Source organism: Piliocolobus tephrosceles, chromosome 6 (assembly GCF_002776525.5).
Source record: "Piliocolobus tephrosceles isolate RC106 chromosome 6, ASM277652v3, whole genome shotgun sequence".
Classification (NCBI taxonomy): Eukaryota; Metazoa; Chordata; class Mammalia; order Primates; family Cercopithecidae; genus Piliocolobus; species Piliocolobus tephrosceles.
The window spans coordinates 84,866,506-84,888,689 of NC_045439.1; the positions used below are offsets into that span (position 1 = coordinate 84,866,506).

Here is a 22,184-nt window from a genome sequence, read left to right on the forward strand (position 1 = left end):
GGGAGGCTGAGGCAGGTGGATCACCTGAGGTCAGGAGTTCGAGACTGGCCTGGCCAACATGGTGAAATCCTGTCTCTACTAAAAATACAAAAAATTAGCTGGGCGTGGTGGTGTGCACCTGTAGTCTCACTTATTCAGGAGGCTGAGGCAGGAGAATCACTTGAAACCATGAGGTGGAGGCTGCAGTGAGCCAAGATTGCACCACTGCACTCCAGCCTGGGCAACAGAGCGAGGCTCTACCTCAAAAAAAGAAAGAAAGTTAAGTAACCTCTTTGAAGGTTACTTACACACCAGGGGTTCGGTCTAGGTCCTGCTGTGGGTCACACAGAGAGCCAATGACTGAGACACAGAGGATTGCCAAAGAAGGCTTTAATCCAGTGCTGCGGCCAAGGAGATGGGAGCTGTCTCAAATCCATCTCCCCGGCCAAAATTAGGGGTTTGTATAGCAGGGAAGAAACGTAACAATGTAAGGGAAAACAGGAACTCCGGAGGGGTAAGGAAGCAATCATGATAATGAGGGGCCTGGGTCTCCCTGTCTGGATGCTATGATCTGTGAGTTTCAGTTATTTGATACTTTTTGAGAGGCCTGGTATCTCACTGTCTGAATCTGGTGAGTTTCAAGGAGTTTCAAGCTCTAAGACCAGATGTGTCAATTTCTGTTTATCAGGAAAAACTGTCTATTGGGTCAATTTCAGTTATATCCTTCTTTCTGGGCCTCAGGTTTCTCTTATACTATTATCATTTTTTAGAGATAGGGTCTCCCTATGTTGCCCAGTCTGGAGTCAGTGGCTATTCACAGGCGCAATCATAGCACACGATAGCCTCAAACTCCTGAGCTAAAGCGATTTTCCTGCCTCAGCCTCTGAGTAGCCGGGATTGCCCATGCACACCACCACACCTAGCACAAGTTCTTATTTCTTTTTTTTTTTTTTTTTTTGAGATTGGGCCTGGCTCTGTCATCCAGGCTGGAGTGCAGTGACGCGATCTCAGCCCACTGCAACCTCCACCTCCTGGGTTCAAGTAATTCTCCTGCCTCAGCCTCCTGAGTACCTGGGATTACAGGCACGTGCCACCACATCTGGCTCATTTTTGTATTTTTAGTAGAGATGAGTTTCACCATGTTGGTCAGGCTGGTCTCGAACTCCTGACCTCGTGATCCACCCACCTTGGCCTCCCAAAGTGCTGGGATTACAGGCGTGAGTCACCGTGCCCGGACTCATATTTCCTTTTTGTTTGTTTTGAGATGGAGTCTGGCTCTGTCGCCCAGGCTGGAGTGCAGTGGCAGGATCTCCACTCACTGTAAGCTCCACCTCCTGGGTTGATGCCGTTCTCCTGCCTCAGCCTCCCCAGTAGCTGGGACTACAGGCGCCCGCCACCATGCCCGGCTAATTTTTTGTATTTTTAGTAGAGACGGGGTTTCACCATGTTCACCAGGATGGTCTTGATCTCCTGACCTCATGATCCACCCACCTCGGCCTCCCAAAGTGCTGGGATTACAGGCGTGAGCCACCGTGCCGGGCCGACCGGCCTCTTATTTCCTAAATGGGGGTAACAATGCCCATCTTGAAGGATATTTAGGAGGCTTAAATGCAGGGTCTGGCACAGGCCAAGAGCCAGATAAACCTGAGTTCCCTTCCATGGCCTCTCTCTTCCCTCCATCATGCCAGTTTCCCCCAAGCATGGCACACCAGAACTCAACTTCTCCCCTGCGAGGAGAGCAACTTCCAGAAGTTCCAGGTGATATATCAGCTCCCAAGCCAGGGCCAGGCAATGGTCTCTTCTGAGAGCAGGAAATCTTCAGGGCCAGGAGCAGTGGCTTACACCTGTAATCCCAACAATTTGAGAGGCTGAGGCAAGAAGATTGCTTGGGCATGGTGGCTCTTGCCTGTAGTCCTGGCTACTCCTATGGCAGCTGAGGTGCAAGGAACACCTGAGCCCAGGGAAGTCGAGGCTGCAGTAAGCCATGATCACACCACTGCACTCCAACCTGGATGACAGAGTAAAGACCCTGTCTCTTTAAAAAATTTTGTTTACTTACTTACTTACTTACTTACTTACTTACTTACTTATTTATTTATTTATTTATTTATTTATTTATTTATTTATTTCGAGATGGAGCCTCACTCTGTCGCCCATGCTGGAGTGCAGTGGCACAATCTTGGCTCACTGCAACCTCTGCCTCCCGGGTTCAAGCAGTTCTCTGCCTCAGCTTCCTGAGTAGCTGGGATTACAGGCAACTGCCACCATGCCCAGCTAATTTTTGTATTTTCAGTAGAGACGGGGTTTCACCATCTTGGCCAGGTGGGTCTTTAACTCCTGACCTCGTGATTCACCCACCTTAGCCTCCCAAAGTGCTGGGATTACAGGTGCAAGCCACTGTGCCTGGCCAAAAAAATTTTTAATTAAAAAAATTTTCGGCCGGGCGTGGTGGCTCAAGCCTGTAATCCCAGCACTTTGGGAGGCCGAGGCAGGTGGATCACGAGGTCAGGAGATCAAGACCAGCCCGGCTAACACAGTGAAACCCCGTCTCTACTAAAAAATATAAAAAATTAGCCGGGCGAGGTGGCGGGCACCTGTAGTCCCAGCTACTCAGGAGGCTGAGGCAGGAGAATGGCGTAAACCCGGGAGATGGAGCTTGCGGTGAGCCGAGATCCGACCACTGCACTCCAGCCTGGGTGACAGAGCGAGACTCCGTCTCAAAAAAAAAAAAAAGATTAAATTCTAAATAATAAAGACTTCAAGTTAAAAAAATTTTTTTTTTTTTTTTAATTTTAGAGAGGGCCAGGGATGGTGGCTCATACCTGTAATCCCAGCACTTTGGAAGGCTGAGGCAGGCGGATCACGAGGTCAGGAGATCAAGACCATCCTGGCTAACACGGTGAAACTCCATCTCTACTAAAAATACAAAAAAAAAAAAAAAAAAAAATTAACCAGGTGTGGTGATGGGTGCCTGTAGTCCCAGCTACTCTGGAGGCTGAGGCAGGAGAATGGCATTAACCCAGGAGGCAGAGTTGGCAATAAGCCGAGATCGCACCACTGCACTCCAGCCTGGGCGACAGAGCAAGACTCCGTCTCAAAAAAAAGAAAAATTAGAGAGAGAAAGAAAGGATCTTCAGCATCCATGTGTTCATGTTCAACTCACGTTGGCTGCTTCCAAGTGCATTGCTATTGCTGGTAACATCGTTTTGCCTATACAGACGGAAAGCACCTTTGAACTCACCTTTGAACGCTCCTTCCTCTTCTAGGAATCCAGAGGCCTGAAAGGGAGTCTGCTGGGCCTCCAGTCCCTAAGGACCTGCTGTCCGAGCTAGCAGGCAAGGGGTCACCATGTAATCTCAGCAGATAAAGCCACCATGAGATGAGCCCATTGCAGCAAGGGAATGACTTGCTCCCAGATTCTACATGGATTAGCCGCATGTCCTCCAAAAGCCCTGAAGCTCACGTATCTGCCTCTTGCCCTCACCCCCACCCACTCCCCACATTCTTTTGCTATGAGACAACTGGTGGTTCTTCTGGCCTGACTATTCCCATTGCCTTGCTGCAGGGGGTACCAAACCTGGCTTAAATATTGTAGAATATTTGGTTCCACCAGGAAGTTCTCAGTGTAAACAACCTGTCAGTTATTGGGGTTGACTCTTTGCTCAGAGGCAGTTGCATGACACTTAGGATTTTCATCCTGCCCTAGAAACCACAATACATGAAGGAAGGAAGCCATGAGAAGAAAAAGGTAATGAAGCAGCTGTCCAATTGGGACTGAAAGGGCAGGCATCTGGTGGTGCTGGTGTGTGCTGGAAGGGGTGTTTCAACTGATCCCAAGGAGGTAAATGCAAATGAGGGTAGAATCCTGTGCAGCAGCCTGTTTGCACGTAGCTATAGGGCAGAAAGAGAAAACCCTAGTACACTGCACTGGCTGTGTGGCCCTCAGTTTCTTGTCTATAAAACAGCTACATATGCTAATTGACTGCATTGTGAAGCTGTGATGTGAGAAGGGTGAAATGAGATCAAAGAAACACTTGGCAATATGGAGAACATGTAACACGTACCCATAACTCAAGTATTACCTAGGGCTCCACCACATAGTTCAGTCCTGCTCAGCTGCACTCAGAGAATTACACATTGCAAAGGGCTTTAAAAAGAACCTTGATCTTGTTGCAGTGAGCTGAGATCGCACCACTGCACTACAGGCTGGCTAGAGCAAGACTCCATCTCAAAAAAAAAAAAAAAGATTCTCGGCCAGGCGCAGTGGCTCATGCCTGTAATCCCAGCACTTTGAGAGGCTGAGGCGGGCGAATCACAAGGTCAGGAAATTGAGACCATCCTGGTTAACACAGTGAAACCCCGTCTCTACTAAAAATACAAAAAATTAACCGGGTGTGGTGGCAGGCGCCTGTAGTCCCAGCTACTTGGGAGGCTGAGGCAGGAGAATGGTGTGAACCCACGAGGTAGAGCATGCAGTGAGCCAAGAACGTGCCACTGGGACCACAGACTGGACCACAGACTGGACCACAGAGCGAGACTCCGTCTCCAGAAAAAAAAAAAAAAAAAAAAAAGAACCTTGATCTTTACTTGGGTCTCTTGAAGAACATAAAGTGTGTCCAATTCACAATTCTCAGCAACATTCCTCAAAAATCCTTTTATTCCCCACCCCATCTCCTTGTACCCCTTAGCTGCTTTGAGACCCTATTAAGCCAACTCCAAACCACCCAGGCTGGAGTGCAGTGGTGCAATCTCGGCTCACTGCAACCTCTTCCTCCCGCGTTCAAGCAATTCTCCTGCCTCAGCCTCCTGAGTATCTGGGATTACAGGCATGCACCACCACACCTGGCTAATTTTGTATTTTTAGTAGAGACAGAGTTTCACCATGTTGGTCAGGTTGGTCTTGAACTCCTGACCTTAAGTGATCTGCCCACCTCGGCCTCCCAAAGTGCTGGGATTACAGGCGTGAGCCACTGCACCTGGCCACAAGGACAGACTGAACAATACTGTGAGGTCAGGAGAGAGAAAAAAACTATACTATAATAAACAAAGCAAAATTATTTTTCGTGGATGGGGCTGAAGATTGCTATAAATCTTGCACCAACACACATACACAGTGTCATTTAGTCTCCCTCCCCCCACTGGCCACAAGGACAGTGGGTTGTTTTTGTTTGTTTGTTGGATATTGTGTTTTGTTTTTAGCACTCACCACCTTAGGGAAAGACCATGGCTTTTACAGTTTTTAATGGTGTTGATTTTTCTTCACATTGTTACTCACTTTTGTCACCCCTTTTCCAGAATCAGGGGTGTGGTCAAGGCCTTCAGCACAACCTAGATTCCCCTTCTCAGCATCCTGGCTTCCTCCTAGACTCCAGCTTCTCAATCCGGCCCCAGTGTTCTGCATATACCACCTCGCTGATCTTGACCGCACTCCACACTCACCATGTGCCTCCCTTGCTGAACAGCTCCCAACCTCCCCAGCACGTGGAGCCTGAGTTCCTCCTTGGGTGTCCTACATCAAGCACATGGCAGCATGTCTTCACCCTTTGTATCCTTGGTCCTCCTGTAAGCCCCAGTCCAAGTTCTGTTCCCTCCAGGGGACCCACCCTGACTGCTCAATTCTGAAGTACAGTCCATGCCACACAGTCTCACTTTCGTTGTTTGCTGTTATTTGATCATTGTGAGTCTTTCTCTCGTAAGAACATAAGCTCCTTGAGGTCAGGGATCTTAAAGGCTTATTAAAAGCACACAAGGATACTCAAAATCCATTTTCCTCTGTTAGCTTGTGACAAGAAAAGACCCATTTCTACTCCAAAGGCCTTGATGAATATCTTCAAGGCCAGGCACGGTGGCTCATGCCTGTAATCCAGCACTTTGGGAGGCCAAGGCAAGCACATCACTTGAGTCCAGGAGTTCAAGACCAACCTGGGCAACATGGTAAAATCTCATCTCTGCAAAAAATAAAAAATTAGCCAGGCATGGTGGCATGTGCCTGTAGTCTGAGCTACTGGGGAGGCTAAGGTGGGAGGATCGATTGACCCCTGGAGTTCCAGGCTACAGTGAGCTGTGACTGTGCCGCTGCACTGCAGTCAGCCCAGGTGACACAGTGAAACCCAGTCTCAAAAACAAAATCTCCAGATGCCTTTGCCAAGTCTTTGTGTTTGTTTGTTTGTTTGCACTAACTCTCGGCCATCATTTTTAAGAACTTCTAGATAAAGAACAGAAAGAGGCCGAGCTCACACCTGTAATCCTAGCCCTTTCGGAGGCTGAGGCAGGCAGATCACTTGAGGCCAGGAGTTTAAGACTAGCCTGGCCAACATGGTGAAACCCCGTATGTACCAAAAATACAAAAATTAGCTGGGCCATGGTGGTGTGCACCTGTAGTCCCAGTTATTCAGGAGGCTAAGATGGGAGGATCACTTGAGCCCCAGAAAGTCAAGGCTGCAGTGAGCTGTGATTGTGCCACTGCACTCCAGCATGGATGACAGACTGAGGCCCTATCTTAAAAAAACAAACAAAAAGAGCAGAAAAATATTTTTATATTTTTACTTATTATTATTAAATTTTTTAGAGACAGTCTCACTCCTCACCCAGGCTGGAGTGCACTGGCGTGATCATAGCTCACTGCAGCCTTGGACTCCTGGGCTCAAGTGATCCTCCCACTTCAGCCTCCTAAGTAGCTGGGAAAACAGGCATGTGCCACCATGTCCAGTTAGTTGTGTTCCTTTTGGTAGAGATGGAATCTCACTATGTTGCCTAGGCCTGTCTCAAACTTCTGGTCTTAAACTGATCCTTCTGCCTTGGCCTACCAAAGTGTTGGGATTATAGGTGTGAGCCACTGTGCCTGACCAGAAGGAACTCTTTTTAAAATATATTCATCTGGCTCTTTTCCGGTTAGAGCGGCGTGAGAAGCCATGAGTAGCAAAGTCTCTCGCGACACCCTATACGAGGGGGTGTGGGAAGTCCTGCACGGGAACCAGCGCAAGCGCCGCAAGTTCCTGGAGACGGTGGAGTTGCAGATCAGCTTGAAGAACTATGACCCCCAGAAAGACAAGCGCTTCTCGGGCACCGTCAGGCTTAAGTCCACTCCCTGCCCCAAGTTCTCTGTGTGTGTCCTGGGGGACCAGCAGCACTGTGACGAGGCCAAGGCCATGGATATCCCCCACATGGACATCGAGGCACTGAAAAAACTCAACAACAATAAAAAACTGGTCAAGAAACTGGCCAAGAAGTATGATGCGTTTTTGGCCTCAGAGTCTCTGATCAAGCAGATTCCACGACTCCTTGGCCCAGGACTAAATAAGGCAGGAAAGTTCCTTCCCTGCTTACACACAATGAAAACATGGTGGCCAGAGTGGATGAGGTGAAGTCCACAATCAAGTTCCAAATGAAGAAGGTGTTATGTCTGGCTGTAGCTGTTGGTCACGTGAAGATGACAGATGATGAGCTTGTGTATAACATTCACCTGGCTGTCAACTTCTTGGTGTCATTGCTCAAGAAAAACTGGCAGAATGTCCGGGCCTTATATATCAAGAGCACCATGGGCAAGCCCCAGCGCCTATATTAAGGCACGTTTGAATAAATTCTATTACTAAACTAAACTAAAATAAACTAAAATAAAATAAAGAAATAAAATGTATTCATCTGGCCCAACAATTAAAAATTAAGTTACCTTCTTTTTTTTTTTTTTTTTGAGACAGAGTCCTGGCCTGCCTCCTATCTTTGTTTCTCAACCACTCAGTTAGTTCCCCTGCCAAGAGGAAAACAAACAATAGACTGCTTTTTTCTGTTTATCTTTTTAAAAGCATTTGATGCATACACAAGTCAATAAGAATATATCCTCCTCTTCTTTCCCCACCCCCATTTTTTCTACACAAGCATGCATGTGACACACATTCTTCTGCACCTTGCTTTTTCTGTTTAACAATGTACCTCAGAAATCTTCCCAAATCAGCTTCCTCAACACTTTGTCTTATGGTTGTGTAGAGTTCCAGTGTATGGCCGGGCGCGGTGGCTCATGCCTGTAATCCCAGCACTTTGGGAGGCCAAGGTGGGCGGATCACGAGGTCAGGAGATCGAGACCATCCTGGCTAACACGGTGAAACCCCGTCTCTACTAAAAATACAAAAAATTAGCCAGGCGTGGTGGCGGGCGCTTGTAGTCCCAGCTACTTGGGAGGCTGAGGCAGGAGAATGGTGTGAACCCAGGAGGCGGAGCTTGCAGTGAGCTGAGGTTGCGCCACTGCACTCTAGCCTGGGCGACAGAGCGAGACTCCATCTCAAAAAAAAAAAAAAAAAAGAAAGAGTTCCAGTGTATGAAGGAACACTAATTTATTTACCCAATCTCCTGGCTGTTAGATAGTGAGGGTGTTTCCAGTCTTTTAGTACCATATACAAGGCTGCAATAAATCTCCTGTTCAGACATAATGTCATACAACTGAGTGTATCTGTGGGACAAATTCCTAGAAGCAGAATTGCTGGGTCAAAAGGTAAGGTGCATATGTAATTTTTTTTTTTTCTTTGAGACGGAGTCTCACTCTGTCACCCAGGCTTGGAGTTCAGTGGCATGATCTCAGCTCACTGCAACCTCTGCCTCCCGGGTTCAAGCAATTCTCCTGCCCGAGCCTCCCAAGTAGCTGGGATTACAGGCATGCACCACTATGCCTGGCTAATTTTTTGTATTTTAGTAGAGACGGGGTTTCACCAGGTTGGCCAGGCTGGTCTCAAACTCCTTGAGCTCAGGCAATCCGCCCACCTCGGCCTCCTGAAGGGCTAGGATTACAGGTGTGAGCTATTGTGCCCGGCCCTTGGTTTTTTTGTCACCAATGCATAGGAGCTCTTTATATATTAGGAGAATCAACCCTTTGTTTATGACCTGCAGATAATTTCCCCAGCGTGTTGTCCTTTGACCTTGACTTTGGGTTGTTGCTCAGTGAACCTATTTTTCTATAGTCAAACTTATCAATCTTTGCTTTTGTGGTTCCTAAATTTTGTCTCTTGTGCAGAAAGGAGCAGGAACCAATAGCCCCAACACACACACCACTTTTTTGTCAGTACAAGCTTGGAGTGACTTGCTGGGTTCTGTAAGGAATAGGACAACTCCTGCTCTCCAAGAGATCCCAGTGTTAGGAGGAAATAAAGTAAACTGACAATTACAATTCTGTGGTAATAAATAGTGGTGGCAGGGCACGGTGGCTCACTCCTGTAATTCCAGTACTTTGGGAGGCCGAAGCAGGAAGATCATGAGGTCAGAAGTTCAAGACCAGCGTGGCCAACATGGTGAAACCCCATCTCTATTAAAAATTAAAAAAAATTAAAAAAAATAAAAAATCAGGACAGGTGCAGTGGCTCACGCCTGTAATCCCAGCACTTTGGGAGGCCGAGGCAGGCGGATCACAAGGTCAGGAGATCAAGACCATCCTGGCTAACATGGTGAAACCCCCTCTCTACTAAAAAAATACAAAAAAAAGTTAGCCGGGCATGGTGGCAGACGCCTATAGTCTCAGCTACTCGGAAAGCTGAGGCAGAAGAATGGTGTGAACCCAGGAGGTGGAGCTTGCAGTGAGGCGAGATCGCGCCACTGCACTCCAGTCTGGGAGACAGAGCAAGACGCTGTCTGGAAAAAAAAAGCAGAGCACGGTGGTGCATGCCTGTAATCCCAGCTTCTCAGAAGGCTGAGGCAGGAGAATTGCTTGAACCTAGGAGGCAGAGGTTACAGTGAGCTGAGATCGCACCACTGCACTCCAGCCTGGGTGACAGAATGAGGCTCCATCTCAAAAAAAATAATAAAAATAAAAAATAATAGTGGGAAGCACCATGGGAACCTGGGCAAGGAGGATGCAGTCAGCCAGGGAAGGCTTTCCAAAGGAGGTAGCACCCAGGTACATCCACAGGCATGTGTGGGAGTCAGTCTCATCCCAGTAAAAGCAGCAGCATGTACACAAGAGAATAGGGAGCCCTTCAGGGTTGGCGTGTGTGGTAAAGGGCAGGGCTAGAAGGGTAGGCAGGAGCCAGATCACAAAGGGCCAGGTGTATACTGCCCAAGAGTTTGGGCCTAACCTGAGGCAGTGGGGAGGCAGCAGTGGGACCTGACCAGCGGGGTGCAGGAAGGGCTGGAGGCGGCCCAGGGTGGAAGCTGGGCCTTGGTTTGGAGGCTTCTGCCTCCCACCCAGCAGCATCCACAGCAGCCTTGAAGGGCTCATGGCTGCCACACAAGAGTGCACATTTCAGACCCAAATGTTCTATTCTCTGAAACTTCCAGAATTCTATAAAAATCATCAGGGAGACTAGAATCTTCTCTGAGAAACATTTCTCCCCAAGACGAAGATAACTTCCAGTGCTTGGACACCTCATGGGGAAAGCGGTGATTGTCACTCCCACTCAGCACCTCGCTGGCAGATGGGGCCAGCTAAATGCAACACCTGCTCCTCTTAGCTCCAGTCTGGCTCAGGGAACAGCTGGGCTCTTTAGGCCCAGCCCAGCCCCATTCATCCAGACCCCCCTTCAAAATGGGCAGCAGGGATGCAGGACTGCTGTGGGTGGGAGATGGAGAGGCGAACCCGCAGGGACAGGGGCCTCCAGCTGGCCTGAGTCCACAGAGATATATATTCCCTTCTAGCCAACAAGGCAAAGTCCTACTGAGCAGCAACAGCTGTTTTCAGAGCTCTGGGACAGTGGCCTTTGAACTTCCCTGCTCCCATGGCCTTTTCACACAGGCACTTTGTGGTTGATCTCCCTGGGCAACTGCCTTCCCTAAAATGCCTAGCATAGATCCTCACACATGATGAATACTCAGAAAATGTTATCAGTTTCTGTTAAAATTGGGAAGTGGCTGGGCACAGTGGCTCACACCTATAATCCCAGCACTTTGGGAGGCCGTGGCCAGCAGATCACTTGAGGTCAGGAGTTCGACATTAGTCTGGCCAACATGGCAAAACCCATCTCTACAACAATTTAAAAATAAGCTGGGCGTGGTGGCGGGCACCTGTAATCCCAGCTACTCAGGAGGCTGAGGAGGGAGAATGGCTTGAGCTGTGATTGTGCCACTGCACTCCAGCCTGGGCGACACAGCGAGACTCTGTCTCAAAAAATAAATAAATAAGAATAAAAATAATATTGGGAAGCCTCACCATTTACTGGTGGGTTGCTGAGGGAAAGGAAGGGCAATGTGGACAAGAAGGAAGTTGGAAACCCTGGAAATGGACTTTTGGGACCACCCCGGGGTTTCAGTTACCCAGGTTCTCTTCAGGCCCCATCCCCAAACTAGCCAAAGAAGTTGGTTCTTGATGTTACTAGTTATAGTTTATTTCGTGCCCTAAGGCAATTTTATCCCAAAGGTCACATGGTGAAGTCAAGTGCTGTTGACATAAAGGCTGTGGAGACTGCTGGAGCATTGATTCCAGCCAGAGGGCTTCCTGGTCGCCTCAAGGCACCTCTACTCTCAGCGTTCTCAGAGCCCACATGGGATGTCCCCTATACCTGGCCTGGAAGTCGGAGGGCAGGAAGCCAGCCTCAGCCTCAGTTCCAAATATGCAGACAAGCCCACCCCACTGCAGCCACATCAAATGGCAATTAGGGCAAAAGCTGGGTAGCAGAGGGTTTCTGGGCCAGAGTGCACGGTGTCTCTGGATCTACTTCCCTTGGTCATGTATACTGGGGGTTGGGGGAGGCACAGACACCCAGGCCCCTGCCTCAGGTCCAGCAAAGCTGAAAGGATGAGAACAGAGGAAACCAGGAAGCAGGAAAGAGGCCTGGGTCCCAGGGCAGGGTCAACTCTCCTGGCTGCTTACCTGTCACTTGCATAAAGGGATGTGCCAGCTTAGCATCCAGGATGTTCTTCTTCCCAAAATGAGACGGGGCATTGCAGTAAATGTTAGGAAAGCTCTCTGGCATATATGCATGCCTAGTTTTAACTTCCATTGATTTGACATTTACTATGTTCCAGGCACTCAGTGGCATGGGTATTTTGCACACATAATTTCACTGAATCCTCTCAACAACTCCCTGAGGGTAGGATAACAAGATAGCTGAGGAAAGTGAAGGTCAGGAAGGCTAAGTCCTGAACCAAACTCCCACTGCCAGTAAGTGGCAGAGCTGGGATTGGAACTAGGGGCTTTCTGGCTTCAGAACTTTATCCTTAACCACCATGTTATATGGGGACTAAAGAGTGCTGGTGAGTCATTCAACCCAGACCCTTCCCCAGCCACACCTGGCAACACCCCCTGGTCTCTGGGACCACAGTTGGGTTATAGGGAAAGAATGGAGCCTCCTAAACGGTGATTTTTCTTTATTTCCCCGCACCTTCAATCTCATGGCATGGTCTGCAGGAAACCTCAGAGTCCTGCCAACTCGCAGGCTTCGCTGATCGCATGGCACCTGGGCACCCCGCCAAAGAGCTGAAGCTCCCAAGGCTCAGCCAGGACTCTCCAGCTGTGGTGTTCCTGAAAGTCGTTCTCGGTGAGATGTAGAGCCGAGTTTTCCCAGTCGCTCAGTCCTCCTCCAGTGAGGACAACACTGCTTGCTCTCCTGGCTTGCCTCGCCCATCCAGGAAAAGGTGGGAATGGGCTCTAGGCAGCGGCCTCTCTTGGTTGAAAGAAGCTGAGACCTGGGCCTTCTGTCCAATATAACCTGGAGCAGTCCCGGCCCCTGGGGAGGCTCAGAGCAGGCCCCCCATTCAGCAAATAAGGGAATCCTCCTATTTTGCCAACATCCATCTTCACCGACTTGGCCTGAACACATTCTGAATACAGAGGGACAACCATGACAGAAATTCCAGGTCAACTCTGCTGGAAGCCACTGTGCTGGAAGAGGACTTCTTTCACTTTGTCCACGATGGTCCCCACTTCAGCCATGGCCCCCAGACCTGGGAGCAAAATTTCGCTGTGGCCAGACAGGCTGATAGTGCCTGTAGCCCTGCAGACTCCTGCCCATTGCTCCCTGAGTGCTCCACCCAGAGCCCAAGGCCTGAGAGGGCAAGGTCTGTCTCTGCCTGAGTCAGACACATCATATCTCTCCCGAGACCCCCGGTGAGGCCCTGGGAATCGTTCCAGTAGCCATCCTTAACTACATGTGGGCTGCGTGCCAGGGACTCTACCAGGTACTTTACACGTTCCATCCCATTTTACCCCACCAATCTGGAGGCAGGAATTACGATTCCCATTTTCCAGCTGAGAAAGCTAAGCTCAGAGAATGGTTTGCTAAGGTCGTAATAGGCCAGGAACTGAACTGAGATGTGACCCCAAAGCTGAGCCCCTTCTACGGCCATGGGCTATGAGCCTGGCAAGACACTCACCTTCGTCTCCACACACCAGCTTCTTGGCCACACAGGGGATCTCGACATAGCCGAAGGCCTTGAGCTGGTCTACCTGCTGCGCTGTGATAGGGTGCTCCCACATGGCGGTGTTCATGGCCGGGCAGAAGAGCAGGGGCTTGCTGCGGTCCCAGGCCCGGATGACGCAGGTCTGTGAAGAAAGCCGGGAAAGTGGGGGTCTTGCTACTCTGTCTGCCACCTTCCCCACTGCCCTCCAGACCCTGCAGCCAGCAGCCCAGCTGTGGGCTTGAGATGAATGGGCACAGCTTGGCTGCAGGGAGCTGTCTCGTCCCTCAGGGGTGGAGGCTGTGTTTCCTTGCCTCTCTCCACCTCCCCACAGGCTCTGGCACAGGATCCTACAAACAGGAAGTGCTCAACCAACGCTCAGACCTCCAGCAGGTGTCCCTGTGCCTAACTAAGCCTCCTCCAGGTAGGCTCACTCCTCCTGGGAGAAGCAACCCTGGGGAGCAGAAGGCAGGCTTTTTTGGTTACACCAGAAAGCAAAGGACGAGGCTGCTCCTCAGTGGGGCCCATCTACCCGACATCAGCTCTGCGAGGCCAGCTAAAGTCTGGCAATGAAAACATCTGCCATTACCAAAACCTTCTCATGTATAGGATCTCATTACCCCTCACTGTGACCTTATAAAGAAGGTGTTGGCTGGGTGCAGTGGCTCACACCTGTAATCCCAGCACTTTGGAGGCCGAGGCAGGCGGATCACAAGGTCAGGAGATCAAGACCATCCTGGCTAACATGGTGAAACCCCGTCTCTACTAAAAATACAAAAAATTAGCCAGGCGTGGTGGCGGGCACCTGTAGTCCCAGCTACTTGGGAGGCTGAGGCAGAAGAATCGCTTGACCCTGGGAGGTGGAGTTTGCAGTGAGCTGAGATCACACCACTGTACTCCAGCCTGGGTGACAGAGCAAGACTCCGTCTCAGAGAAAAAAAAAAAACAAAAAAAAGGAAGGTGCTGTCCCATTTCACAGATGGGGAGCTGCAGCTCCCTGAGAGGTAAGCAGTCATCCAAGTCCACACCCAGACAATGGGCGCCACCCAGGCAATGTTCCACTGCACAGCCTCACCATCTCCCAAATCCAGGCTGTCCCACCAAGCCACAGACCTGAGCAGCTGTGAAAGGAGCCATCCAGCTCACAGAGTCCTTTGTGCCATGGACTCTGAATTTATGTAGCCCTGAGTTCAAATCCTGGCTGGGCTCTGTATTACTAGCTGTGAGAACCTGGACATGGGACTGAAGGCCAGGGCCTGCCTTCCTCTCTAGAAAGGTCCCTCCCTGGGCAGCTGTGAAGACTGAGGTGAGAATGACTACAAAGCTCTGAGCGCAGGGCCAGGCACAAAGCACAGGCTCCAGGGCAGTGACTCCTGGGCTTCCCACAGGCGTAGGCTCCCTGGGCTGGGGGCCGCCTGGGGAGAGAGAACCTCCCAGTGCTCTGACTAATCCAGACACTTCTTCCAGGGCTGTAAGCCCCTCAGGGTAACAGGGGCTAGAAACCCCTCCCCTGAAGGGAAGCTCATCTGGGAAAAGAGGGAGTCCAGAGAACAATGCCTCGACCAGCACCTCGCCCAAGTCGCACAGACAGGGAGGAAGCAGGACAGCAAACAGCCCTGGGACCTGGCTGCTTGCATCAGCCACAGCATTAGTTTCCCACCAAGCCTTCTCAATGCGGCACCCGGGCTATGAGTGGACAGTTTCAGTCACACTTCCTCTTGGCTCCGTGCCACCCACTACTTCTGCAGAAGTCAAGAGCATACCTAGAAGAGTCTCTCCACTGTGTGCAGGGTGGGAGCAAGGGCTGGGCTGGGCTTTCTAAGTGCCCTCAAAGCAAAGAACACCAACCAGGGTGAAAACCAGCACTCCACCTCCTCTCAGACAAGCCTCAGCTCCTCTGAACCCAGGAAAGCAGACGGGGGGAAAAGAGGGCCTCGGTTCCCACGGTGACATCTCTTTGGCCAGTGCTGTGTGTAACACTTCAGGCTCTGCCCCTGGGAGTTCACGTGGACAGGGGAGAAGGCCTGGATCCCAGTTAGGAGACCGGCTCCTAGCCAGACTGGTGACCCAGAGAGATTGTCTGCTCTTTCTAGGTCTGACTCCCTGTTTAGCACAAATAGGCCAGGGCCTTATTGAGCTAGAGGACAGAGGGAGATGGGCCTGGAGACCAGGAGCACTGTCACGCCTAGCACACTGCCCTCACAGCACTCCACGCCCTGGGCCCTGGAAAGGGAGGTCTGTGGAGGGAGGAGCAGGCTCAGCTTCCTTTCAGGGATGTAGGGAGAAAACAGCTACAGAGAGAGGACACAGCCACAGGCCACCAATGCCCACACTTCAAACTTTGTAAAATTTGAGATTCCTTGGAACGTTTGTGACTTCCAAGGAAAACCTTTGAGGCAAATGATCTGGGGGCTGGTCTTGGGAACATGTTTCACTTCCCAGCCAACTCTGGAGGAGGGAAGCCCAGGGATTTCATGAAGTGATGGCGGCTTAGAAGAAAAATGGAAAGCAGAGCTTGCAGGAAGGAGGAAAGCACCCTTGCAGAGCTGACCCAGGCCAGGGCTTAGTTCCCAGAGGCCAGTGCTTTGTCACACCAGCTGCTGCTGACCCACCAGCAGGGAGCCTGGAGATTTGGTGAGATGGTGCTGGCCACACAGAACTCTGACCCAATTTGATGAGAGCAGCCAGGAAATTCAACTGTTCTAGCTGCAGCTGCTATGTCAGTTGTGGCACCAGTGCTGCTGGGAAGCCTTTTTGTTTGTTTGTTTTTTGAGACAGAGTCTCACCTCTGTAGCCCAGGCTGGAGTACAGTGGCACAATCACAGCTCGCTGCAGCCTTAACCTCCTGGGTTCAAGCGATCCTCCCACCTCAGCCTCCTGAGTAGCTGGGGACCACAGGCATGCACCACCACACCTGGCTAATTTTTTTGTATTTTTGGTAGAGATGGAGTCTCACCATGTTGCTCAGGCTGGTCTCAAACTCCTGGGCTCAATAGATTTTCCTGCCTCAGCCTCCCAAAGTGCTGGGATTATAGGCATGAGCCACCATACCCGGCCCTTTCCTTTTTCTTTTTTTTTTTTTTCAATAGAGACAGGGTCTCACTATGTTGCCCAGGGTGGACCACACTGGCTATTCTGGTTATTCACAGTCACAATCAAAGGGCACTGCAGCCTAGAACTCCTGGGCTTAAGTGATCCTCCCACCTCGGCCTCCCAAGTAGCTGGGACTATAGGGAAAGTCTTCTTGATGACATTACTCCCAGGCTCTCTTCTCTGCACTCCCTTCCCCTGTTCCTGGCCACACAAGTTGTTCTTCTGTTCACCCTGTGCTCTTATTCAAATGATGCTTAAATCATTGGCAGATTCTTTGAGGAGTGCCTTTAGAGCCCATTGACAAGTATACAAGAACACTAATCTGTGACCCCAAAAAACATCCTGTCCCAGCTTCATTATCCACCTTCTTCACCACATGAAACTCTGAAAAACTCCCAGCTACTTGCAAAAGTAAAACTGCTAGTTACCCCATACATGCAGTATTTACTGGATGTCTACCACAGGCCCAGCACTATGCAAGGTGGTGACTCCATAGTCAAAGGACTGACTGGGGTCATTCAGGACTGTACTCCTCACCAGAGGATACTCCCTTCCCACTGCCATGGGTGATCAAGCGCGGCATTCTCCTTCCAGCCTGGGGGCTCCCTGTGTCCTGTGAGGCTCTCAGCATAGACCCCAGTACATGGTAGGCGAAAGCTCAATAAATGAGGTGAGGGGTGGCAATAAGGGAAAGGGAGGAGAGAAATCACACCCAAATCTTCCCAGAATGATTATATAAACAAAGGCAGCTCCCCTTTATGGGCAGCAGCTCCCTGGAGGCATCTTAGGCCTAGGACAGCGCCCACTTTGGACAGCTGGACTTCCATTTCTCCCTATCACCCATCAGCCCTCACCGCTGCCCCTATCTTTCTCCCCTCTTCCCCTCTAAGCTTCCCCTAATATATAGGAACACTACAAGGGCAATAAAGTATATGAGACATCTATGAAGAAGTAAATCCCCAATCACATTGCCCACGTGTATAACCGGATCTGGGGAGAAGGCAGAGCTGAAGCAGGAGGTGATGGGGCTGGGCGGGGACAGTGGAAGAGCACATCCAGGCAGCCCACAGGGAGGGACAACGAACAAGGAACGAGGGTCTGCTTGTGGGCACCTGGCTGGGTGCCAAGGGCAAGGGAGAAGGGGACACTACTGGGGAGCAGCAGCAGGTCAAGCTGACCCATCAGGACCAGGGCTGTGCCCACACGCTGGAGAGAAGGTGAGAGCACTGGGGGGCGATGGGGGGAATGGGGGAGCATGATCTCCCTGAGTAGACCAGGGCCCCGCAGCAGCAGGTCTCCTTGTACAAGGATGTCTGCAGCTCAGCAAACTGGGAGTGAAGCCCAGGGAGGGACGAGGGCACCAGGACATCACTCACAAGCAAGTTGTCACAGATGCCACTGGCCACCTTCCCCAGCGTGTTGGCATCAAGAGGAGCCACCAGCAGGAGGTCTGCCCACCTCCGCAGGTCAATGTGCAGAACTGGGTCAGAGCGGCTCTTCCACATCTGGCAGAGGGAGGAAAAAGGGGTCAGTGTGGAGGAAGCGGGATGCAGCGCCAAGGCAGGCCAGGTACGGTAAGTCACGAGACTGAGAAGCCCACTGACCTGCCCTGCCCAGGCCAACCTCCGTTCCCTCCTGCAGCTAAGCTGGTGAGCGCTAGCCATGGAGCCAGCAGCCGAGAGAACCAGGCCGGAGGAAACAAGCGCCCCTTGTCTCTCTGAGCTACTCCCTTCATGGTTTGGCTTTCAAGAGAACTGACATCTGGCAGGGAGCTCCCGGCCTGTCTGCTTGAGGCGGATGCTTGGTTGTCCAAGCCAGTAGAAGGCTCTGGGGCAGTGAGAAATGGAGGGGGTAGGGGCAGGGAAGACAGACCAGCTGGAAATGTTCTAGGCTGAGAATGTTTGGAAATGCCTGGCAGGGAACCCCTGTGAGGCCCACACTCAGTGTCTGGTGAATCAGTCAGTGCCCACCCATCTGCAGGGGAGATGCAGCAGAGCCCAGCGGCCGTGGGAAGTGAGGCGTTCTCTTTAGCCCTGACGCCAGGAGCCACGTGGACAAGAGTGGTGGGAACAGAGCTCCTCTGTGGTTTCATCAGCCCAGATAAGTACAAGGACACTCAACCTCAGGCACCAGGCCAAAGCCCAGCTCCGCCTGGGCTGGGAGGAGACTAGGGCCTCCTGCAGGCCAGAAGCTAGACAGATGTTTTCTTCATTGCCTCTGCCCAGAGGGCCCTGACCACGGATTTGAGCCCAGCCTGTCTGTTCCAGCTGCCAGACCATAGGCTGCAGGGAGGACTGCTCTGTCCTGCTGGTGGAAAGTCAATGGAACTCAGCCCAGGAGCCCCCAGCACTGACCTCCCATTCATCAGCATCGCTGTAGAGGGTGACAGGAATGTCCTGGGGGCTGTAGAAATGTTTGGCTCTCTCGGTTGTGACCACTGCTACTTCCAGCTGTCACCAAGAAAAAGGGGGTGGTGGGGAGGGAGGAAGAAACTGTTACCAGAGTCACAGGCCTGGAGGTCACAGGAGGGTCAGGGCAGGCAAGTGCTGTCTTCACAGGCTGGCTTTAGAGAGGACTTCCCTCCTTAGCTGCAAGCCCCATGTCTGCTTAGCTACTTCTGCTGTCACCCAAAGGTCAGGCCCTACCAGGTGTGGCTGTTTCACTTCCCTATCTGAGAGGCTGCTGAGGAATGAGTCACCAACTGCCCATATATACAAAGCTGCAAGCTCCTGCCACTCGGGCAGAGGGAGGCCCAGGGGCAGAGGCACGCAAGTGACAGGAAAGGAAGTCAAGGCCAGGGCCACAGAGGCCACAGCAGGCAGGAGAGGCCACCCAAGGAGGCTCATAGGTCCTGAGTTCTGTGCCGCACAGCAGCCCTGCCCTCTGCAGGCCAAGGCACTGGGGGCTGAGGCACAGCATGTCCTCTGTGCATGCACACCCCCAAGAGAAGGCAGACAGTGTCCCTTCATGTACTTCTAGGAGCAAGGCCTCATGGGCACAGGCTGCAGACAGGCTCCTGGAAAACCCAGCTTGTGTGTGCCCTACACTCATGGGGTGAGAATGAGGTTTGCCTGCACACTACGCATTCACTAAGAAATTACTAATGCAAACCAGAGCTGCCTGCAATCTGCTTAACAGAACACATGGCTGTGAGAAACAGCACCCAGGAGTGTGAAGGGCACTAGATGGGTTGGTCATCATTTGTAAAACAAGATTTTTTTTTTTTTGAGATGGGAGTCTCATTCTGTCGCCCAGGCTGGAGTGCAGTGGCATGATCTCGGCTCACCACAACCTCCGCCCCCCCAGATTCAAGAGATTCTCCTGCCTCAGCCTCCCAAGTAGCTGGGATTACAGGTGCACGCACCACATCCAGCTAATTTTTGTGTTTTTAGTAGAGACAAGGTTTTTCACCATGTTGGCCAGGCTGGTCTCAAACTCCTGACCTCAGGTGATCCACCCACCCCAGTCTCCCAAAGTGCTACGATTACAGGTGTGAGCCACCGCACCCAGCCTGTAAAACAAGATTTTAGACTAACAAGCTGGCAAAGTACAGGGGCCCAGAAGTAGCTGGTAGGGAGAGGGGAGTGTAGGAAACCACATCTTGGGGGGAAACCAATGAGTCAGGAGAGGACATTTGTTTCTCTGGACATTTATCCAGAAAAAAGAAAAGTCAAGGGTGGCAAGGACAGAACCATCGAGCAGCCAGAGCTATAGTCGTGGGGCCATGTCTGGGCCAGACCCAGCCTACAGACATGCTGTTTGGCCTACACAAGATCATTAACATTTTTGAGCCAACATGTCCAAGTTGGGAGATTTCGCATAGAAAATTCAATTTCCTCAGTTCTTGTGAAAAGCTGAAGGCTCGGCGCTGCTGGAAACACATTCCTACTTGAGAGCGACGTGGTGCCCTAAGGCCTGCCTCTCGCTCTGTAGAGCGTGCCCATGCCAATTCCACCTTGTCCTCATTCCTCCCTACTGTCTCTCTGAGGCACCCCCTCCTTGCTTGCTTCCTGCATATTGTACAGGACGGGGTGGGTGACACATCGGCACGGCACCTAGGAAAAAAGCTAGGACCAAGGAGTAGAAGTCTCAGAGAAGACGACCAAGGAAGAACTTCAGAAAGTCTGGGGTTCTGAGTTCTACTGACTTGTCCATTCTCCATCTCACTCCCCCTTAGGATCTACCATGCCCAGAACCTACAAAAAAAACCTCAGGGACCTTTTCAGAGGTCCATCACTTATTTATTTATTTACAGACAGGGTCTTACTCCATTGCCCAGGATACAGTGCAGTTGCGTGATCATGGCTCACTGCAGTCTCAACCTCCCTGGGCTCAGGTGATCCTCCCATCTCAGCCTCTGGAGTAGCTGGGACTACAGGTGCATGTCACCATGCCCAGCTAATTTTTTGTATTTTCGGTAGAGACAGTGTTCCACCATGTTGCCCAGGATGGTCTCAAACTCCTAGGCTCAAGCAATCCACCCACCTTGCCTCCCAAAGTGCTAGGATTACAAGCATGAACCACCATGCCCGGCCTAGAGGTCATTTAAACCAAACCCCGACTGAATGCTGGAGTCCCCCCTAGGATGACCCTGAACAAGCGTTGCCCAGTTCTGAGTGAGATGGCAAGGGAGGCCTGCCTTATCCCTCCCCGGAACCCAGTCCTAGAGATGCCACTGGGCCAGCACAGGTGGGGAGAGCAGGGCAGGGCGGGGCCATGCTGAAGGCCTATCTCTTTTGTGGGGAAGACACAAGGTAGTGACAAGGTAAAGGAGAGGGCATAATAAGTCAGGGTAACCATAAGAAGAATAACCTGTACCTTTCAAACCCACAGAAGGAAATTCAATCTACACATAAAGGATACAAAAGGAGAAAAAGAAGCAGAGAGAACGTATGATAAACCATTTGGCCAGGAGCAGTAATGGAATTACACTCATGCCTGTAATCCCAGCACTTTGGAAGGCCGAGACAGGCAAACTGCTTGAGCCCAGGAGTTCAACACCAGCCTGGGCAACACGGTAAGACCCCATCTCTACAAAAAATACAAAAATTAGCCAGGCATGGTGGTGTGCACCTGCAGTCCCAGCTACCTTCAGGAGGCTGAAGTGGGCAGACCCCCTTGAGCCTGGGAAGGCAGAGGCTGTAGTGAGCAGAGATCAAGTTACTACACTTCAGTTTGAGTGACAGGGTGAGACCCTATCTCAAAATAACAAAAAAAAAGCAAGCAAGCATTAAATAAGACAGCATAGGTTAATTCTAATATCATAATAATTATAGTAAATATATAACAGGCTTATCTCCTTGATTAAAATTCAGATTCTCATCTTGGATGTTGTTTAATCCATCAATATGTTGTCTAAAAAGATACATTTAAAGCAAAAGAACATATAAAGGTTAAATAGAAGAAAAAGCTTTTAGTTAAATAAAGTAAACTCTGCTCCCTCCCAGAAACCCACTAAAATAAAAGCAAAGTAATTTTTTAGAAAAGATCTAAACTCAGTGGCTCACGCCTGTAATCCCAGCACTTTGGGAGACTGAGGCAGGCAGATTGCTTGAGGACAGGAGTTCAAGAACAACATGGTGAAACCACATCCTTAATACAAAAAAATCAGCCGGCATGGTGGCGCACACCTATAGTCCCAGCTACTCAGGAGACCAAGGTGGGAGGATCACTTGAGCCCAGGAAGTCGAGGCTGCAGTGAGCCAAGATCATGCCACTGTACTCCTGCCTGGGTGACAAAGTGAGTCCTTGTCTGAGAAGAGAAGAGAAGAGAAGAGAAGAGAAGAGAAGAGAAGAGAAGA

At 50.8% G+C, this 22,184-nt stretch overlaps 1 protein-coding gene and 1 pseudogene across 17 annotated transcripts in view; one reads left to right on the plus strand and one right to left on the minus strand.

The window, feature by feature from the left end:
- The first annotated feature begins 6,875 nt into the window (after nt 1–6,875).
- LOC111529678 lies at nt 6,876–7,564 on the plus strand (annotated as a pseudogene). Its single transcript, XR_002727502.3, has one exon. The product of XR_002727502.3 is annotated as a 60S ribosomal protein L10a pseudogene (transcript).
- Nucleotides 7,565–11,267: 3,703 nt separating this feature from the next.
- Nucleotides 11,268–22,184, minus strand: part of PPCDC (phosphopantothenoylcysteine decarboxylase) — a 28,844-nt gene continuing 17,927 nt past the window's right edge. For 4 of the 16 annotated variants that reach the window (XM_023196598.1, XM_023196599.1, XM_023196600.2 and 1 more), the window contains exons 3-6: nt 18,738–18,833; nt 17,760–17,888; nt 13,267–13,435; nt 11,268–12,714 (exon numbers count right to left, since the gene is read on the minus strand). In XM_023196598.1, the coding sequence (XP_023052366.1) occupies nt 12,542–12,714; nt 13,267–13,435; nt 17,760–17,888; nt 18,738–18,833 (567 nt within the window). In that variant the 3' untranslated portion in view covers nt 11,268–12,541. Of the gene's footprint in view, nt 12,838–13,266; nt 13,436–17,759; nt 17,889–18,737; nt 18,834–22,184 lie in introns of all 16 variants that reach the window. The other 12 variants (XM_023196604.2, XM_023196613.2, XM_023196601.2 and 9 more) reach the window with 7 other exon arrangements.